This window comes from Pseudorasbora parva, chromosome 16 (genome assembly GCF_024679245.1).
Source record: "Pseudorasbora parva isolate DD20220531a chromosome 16, ASM2467924v1, whole genome shotgun sequence".
Lineage (NCBI taxonomy): Eukaryota > Metazoa > Chordata > Actinopteri > Cypriniformes > Gobionidae > Pseudorasbora > Pseudorasbora parva.
In genome coordinates, this window is record NC_090187.1 from 3168470 (window position 1) to 3174469 (window position 6000).

Here is a 6000-nt window from a genome sequence, read left to right on the forward strand (position 1 = left end):
TATGTTATAGTTTAAACTTAAAGATATTAATATTAATAAAGTGCAAGTCTTATGTTTATTTGATGTTGATTTCACATTTCTTTTTCATATAAAGGCTAAATACAAATAAAAGGTGAACATTAATTTATTTGTACTGGTTTTATTTCTAAAATATTATAGAGTTTTATAGGAGGACTATTCATAGACTTGGCCAATACATTTTTCAGAAGTTTGTAGGTACAGACATGTGGCAGTTCTTAGTAGTTTTTTCTAAAGCTTTTATATAGTTCATATCGATATCGGAATTATATCGTATCGACTGAAATTAAGAAAAATATCGTGATATGAATTTTGGCCATATCGTCCAGCCCTAGCTTGAACTATGATTGGTTGTGTTGCATGTCAGTCAAACGTCCTCTTGGCCAGTCCTTGACCAATGAAAGCTGCAATAGGGGCAGTGTGAAGGTCTGGCTAAAGGAGACTAGATATTCGAATTATGCACGTGTGTGTGTGTGTGTGTGTGTGTGTGTGTGTGTGTGTGTGTGTGTGTGTGTCCTTGTTTATATTTCCCCTAAGGATAGTAAAACCTGAGATCACCAGCCAGCGGTTCCCACTTTTCAAAATGCTTATAAATAAAAGTTTTTTTGAGAAAGTAAAAATGCAAAATGTTTCCTGTGATGGATAGGTTTAGGGGCAGGGGCAGTGTAGGGGGATAGTACAGTTTGTATGGTATAAAAAACATTATGACTATGGAGAGTCCCCACAAAGAACAAAGATAGTGAGCCAGACGTGGGTGTGTGTGTGTGTGTGTGTGTGTGTGTGTGTGTGTGTGTGTGTGTGTTGCGGGGGGCAACCAATTCTAATAAAGTGACCAAAAATGCCAGTCAAGTGATAGACGAAACCAACAAGGCCTTTTAAAGTTGAAATAAAAGTCAATGTGGATAAAACGACTCCTCAATGAAGCAGACACTCCTGTCTCCACCAGTCTTAAAATTCATAGAGGCGTGTGGACCAGTCCGACTGGGTTTCCAGAAATGAAATCTGAATAAGATTCATAAGCACATACACCCTGATGTATAGGATTGCTAAATAAGATCAGACTTGGACAAGGCTTAAAGGTCCACTCACCGTGTCTCCAAGGGTCTTTCGGCTCCACCGCACCAGAGACGATGTCCTCGTCAGATGGAAAAGTCACCTTCTTTGACCTGTGTTTAATCCCAACTCCTTCGCCTGGTGTGCTAGGCGAGACAGTCTCCGAGGGCACGTCGTCACTGCTTTTTGGATCCTGCAAATGCAGTTCGATGACCGTTTCTGAGGCATTTTCCTCAAGTTGAGTCTGGACCGGTGGCTCAAACTCTAAAATACCATTTTCATCGAGACTTAAATCCACCCCAATGTCCATTTCACCATCTTCAGCTTCACCACCTACATCTCCAACTGAACAGTTGGTCACTGGCGTTTCCTCAAACTTACTGTGTTCCAGATCACCGGCGGAACCATTGAAAGGGTCGGCTGACACCGCAATGGATCCATTGTTTTTACTATGCGGTGCTTTAAGCTCTGTGGAATTATCATCCTTTAAATGGATGTCTTTTAACCTGGCCAGGACGGCAGTATCCCCTTCCCCTTGGTCTCCATCCATCAGCAGGAGGCCGTCTCGGGGAAGGATTTCGTGTGATATAGTGTTGTCAGGCACATTGCACAAATCTATAGCATTGCACAAATCTACAGCTTGATCCTCGCAATTCATTTTCTCATTTCCAGGGAGCTGGAGCACGCCACTGCCTGTCACACACTAAAAACGAGAGAAGTTCACCTACACAATGCAGTTAAATCCTTTTAAACCCAGGGATAAACCGTTTAATATCTCCACAGTGAGTGCATCACTAACTAAAAGTTCACATCATAGAAGTGCATGTACTTATACTTTCCTTATTTATGCACTGTAGTATTAATTTGTAAGGGTTGCATCAGGAAAATCACAGTATCCTAAGTATCTATGCACTCAGAAACACCTAAAACATCTGTCACAATCCAATAAATCCGTTTTAGGCGCATTAAAAGGGTCTCACGTGCACATCATGTTGACATTATCAGCAAACATTGTGTTCTTGTAGTCTCTGTCCACTATTAATACTGTTGATTTCCTCTCATCGCGTTGAACAATAAGTTAAGATGCATTTAAAGCAACTATAAACAAGCCGTGGGATGAGGAAGATTATGATGATGAAGATCGGGTTCTCTCGGCTGGCCTGCTGTCCAACACCAAGACGAATAAAGTGCTAAAACGGACTCCAGAGGCCAATAATCTGTGTGTTTATCGTGTTTTTAAGCTGTCAAGACGAGGAATCCTGCACTGTCACTTTCCGTGTCGCAGTGAACGCGAATAAACACAGGCGTCACACTCCGGAGCGCGCGCTCGTCCCAAAAAAAACCGCCACGAACGGACTCGTTAGATCCGTGTAAACACTCTATTCCAACCGCCGTGTATGTATGATGTTTTTCACATCGTCAAAACGCACAGACAGCAGAAAAAAAGAGAAATATTGGCCCCGTTGAAGCTCCAGTCCGGACCGACTGTGTGTGTGTATGTGTGTGTCTGTTGACTGTTCGGAGATACGTCATCACCCCGGTTGGAAACGCATCGGAGATTTCAGCAGCAGCACTTTCTGCGCTTCAACTCGAGCGTTTGTTTATGAGGAAGTGAGCCCAATAAAATCACAGAGTTGCTTGTGTGCTGTGTTCCTTTGGCAGATTTCATTCGCAGCCATTACGTTTGTGACTGATCAAGATTAGAATTTATAATAAATCTCTGTAAAATCTCAACGAATCAGTTGACATTTGATCCTTTCCAAACAGCTGTCACGTTGGATGGTTTATGACGCGTAACAGAGAAAAATGTATATATTAATAAATGTAAATGTAAAGAAATATACATTGTGTAGTTAGTTATTTAGTCTATTTGGTTTAATACTACATGCATAGGAAAATGACACTTTGCAATCCAAATATATTTTATAAATTACGTCGAAAATATGTTTAAACAAATGTTCAAAAAGCAAACAATTGCACTATATTTAGAATATTTTTCTTTGACAATATTATCTGTGTTATTAATGCGATTGCGCACTTTAAAAAAAAAAATCAACTTTGTGACAATGTAAACAATTCTATGAGATATAACCCGTGGCTGCATCTGAAAGGTGTAATGCTTCATTCACATCTTATCTTATCTTCATCTAAATTTAACTTTTCTTGTGAGAAGGCCATCTGACATTGGTAAGTGTTGATTTTGAATTTGTACGCGTTTACATGTTTGGTATTAGGCTACCTGCTAAAATGTTGTTTCTTGTGTGACATTATGATGTTAATGTTGAAAATGTTTCAAGTCTCACACAAAATGTGTAGCTCAGGTAGGCCTATACAACATTAATATATGAATAACATAGTGTGCCCAAGGTCCGCTTGTGTTCACATTATTTTAGTTCTCAGGGGTAGTTTATGAAATAGTTTTATGAATCCTTGCTTTCTTCAGTTGATGAAAAGGTCTCTTTATTACTGTACAATGTTTTTGAGTCTTTTTAAATAGATGGAAGATAACTACTTTAACACCTGAGTTTGTGCCCAACTCTCACCACTAGAGGTCATCGACACCTCAATTTGAATCCTAAATGCATTCTGATCTCGTCCACAAAATTAACAATATGGAATAAACAGTGTGTGTGTGTGTGTGTGTGTGTGTGTGTGTGTGTGTGTGTGTGTGTGTGTGTGTGTGTGTGTGTGTGTGTGTGTGTGTGTGTGTGTGTGTGTGTGTGTGTGAATATAATGATATAATGCATGATCAAAGCTGAATTTATCATCATTACTCCAGTAATGTTGGTCTATGTGGTTTATTTCTCAGGGGTAGTTTATGAAATGTTGGTCTATGTGGTTTACAGGGACTCTCCATAGGCGTAATGGTTTTTATACTGTACAAACCGTATTTTATATCCTCCTTGCACAGCCCCTAAACCTACCCATCACAGGAAACATTCTGCATTTTTACTTTCTCAAAGAAACATAATTTAGTATGTTTTTTTAAAGCTATTTGAAATATGAGGACATTTGAAATGCCCGCATAAACCACATTTATAGTGTAATACCAGTGTAATACCCATGTAGTTATACAAATTTACTCATAAACCACATAAACAGGCACACACACACACACACACACACACGTATGTTTATTTAATTACATGTAATCCACCCGCACAAATCATAGTATAGGTTGTACAATTATATTGATAGAAGTGAGAGTAAATGTTAAAAAAGGCTATTGCTCGGCTGACAAGTCACTTATATAATATGGGCCCTTTGGAGGCCCTTGGTGGCTTGTTCCCAATTCCAGGGCCCATTCCCAGTCGAAATATCAACAAACCTCAACACAACAACCTCCATTACAATTCTGAAATGACAAGCCAAACCATTTGTACACTCAGTCCTTTATAAAACGGCTCTAATTATTCAGGCCTGTCTAATGTGTGAGCCTTCATCTGTGCAGAAGACAGAAACAATTACCAGAGCACTTCTGCATCCCGGGACCGCAGCCGTAATGCAGTTAACAGTGGTTTAATTCAGCGCGAGCGAGCAAAGACGAGAAACAGAGACCTCCCACAGGTGGCTGAAAGCAAATATTTTAACATCAAATTGGAGGCACTTGCTTAGCTTGTGATTTTTCTGGTTTCCTCTGTAATTATTAACAACTACTTGTGCCTGGTTTGAGGAAAACCAAATGCATCCTCTGCACCTTTTCCTTAACCGACCGTGAAAAGAAATGGAGAGTGAAACGTGGGAAAAAGCGAAGGCCGGAGCTTTGCGATGTGGCAGAACCGTTCGTCGGTTCATCGCTGGCGGACTCTTGTCAGGTGTGGACATGCCTTATTTGGCACCACAGGAAACCGCAGATCTGTTTGAACTTCCTGTAAGGTTGCCATGACTGCGCTTTTTAAGCCCCCTCAGAATTTGATTTATTCTGCACATTGCGCAAAATTGAAAACGGATCCAACAATGATCCTTGTCATAGGGGAGGCTGCCGTCTTTGTCAGGACATTACTCATGCGCTCTTCTCCAGAGATTCATTCAGCTGACATCAGTTTTAGGATTTATCGTCTGCGGGCATAAGAAAGCCGTAGGTCTTGTGGAGGTTTTAGACTTAAGGAGTCAAAGTTCACAAAATGTGTTCGGATATCAAAAGGCGCTGATATATGTCGGGAGTATCGGGAGCATTTGAAGTGTGTTTATCCCATCCATCTTTCTGTGAACTGAAAACAGGACACAATCGCAGGAGACGGCTCAATCCTAATGTTTGCGTTGGCTTTCCTTGAAGAGCGTGGCGGGTCTCGGGGTGCGGCTTGAAGTGATTTTCGACCGGGCCGGCTCTTTCCACCTGTTTCTGTGCACATCTATTAGGTGTGGGAAAGACAGGTGCAGTTTGGCTACACACGTCGTCTGCTTCACTCGGCTGAGGGAGGCCCGATCTCCCCCGGCCGGCTGTAAATCCACAAATGTGGCGAGTTGGAGGATTTTACTGTTACTCTATCTCAGGTCATGCTTTGCTTTATGGAGATGTCAGTGCAGAAGCTGGGGGAGAAGCCGTTGGGTCCCAGGGAAAGAATTAATCTTCTAAAAACACCAGATTCAAGAGTTAATCGCTAATGCTTTTCACACACTTAGGGAGTGAGAACGAGGCGAAGAAACAACGTCTTTCTTAAAGTCACAAAGAAATCATAGTTTTTAGGGAATATCGCAGTGTTTATTATAACTGATTGATGGGGCTGTTGAATGCTTGAATCTGATTGGTTGACGAATGTTCTAAGGGAAGTAGTTCCAGGCAGGTCTTGACCCCAGCTCTATATCACTACGCCACTACCGAATTATTTCAGTTATTTTGAATTTACATCCGACAACAGCAAACAAACCATTTGAACAAGCAAATATATAGTATACAAAAGGATAAAAATGACTAATAATTTACATGTT

At 40.8% G+C, this 6000-nt stretch overlaps 1 protein-coding gene across 2 annotated transcripts in view; it reads right to left on the minus strand.

The window, feature by feature from the left end:
• Positions 1-2602, minus strand: part of ppp1r37 (protein phosphatase 1, regulatory subunit 37) — a 65829-nt gene extending 63227 nt beyond the window's left edge. For both annotated transcript variants that reach the window (XM_067420063.1, XM_067420062.1), the window contains exon 1: positions 1108-2602. In XM_067420063.1, the coding sequence (XP_067276164.1) occupies positions 1108-1729 (622 nt within the window). In that variant the 5' untranslated portion in view covers positions 1730-2602. The remainder of the gene's footprint in view (positions 1-1107) is intronic.
• Positions 2603-6000: the final 3398 nt, after the last annotated feature.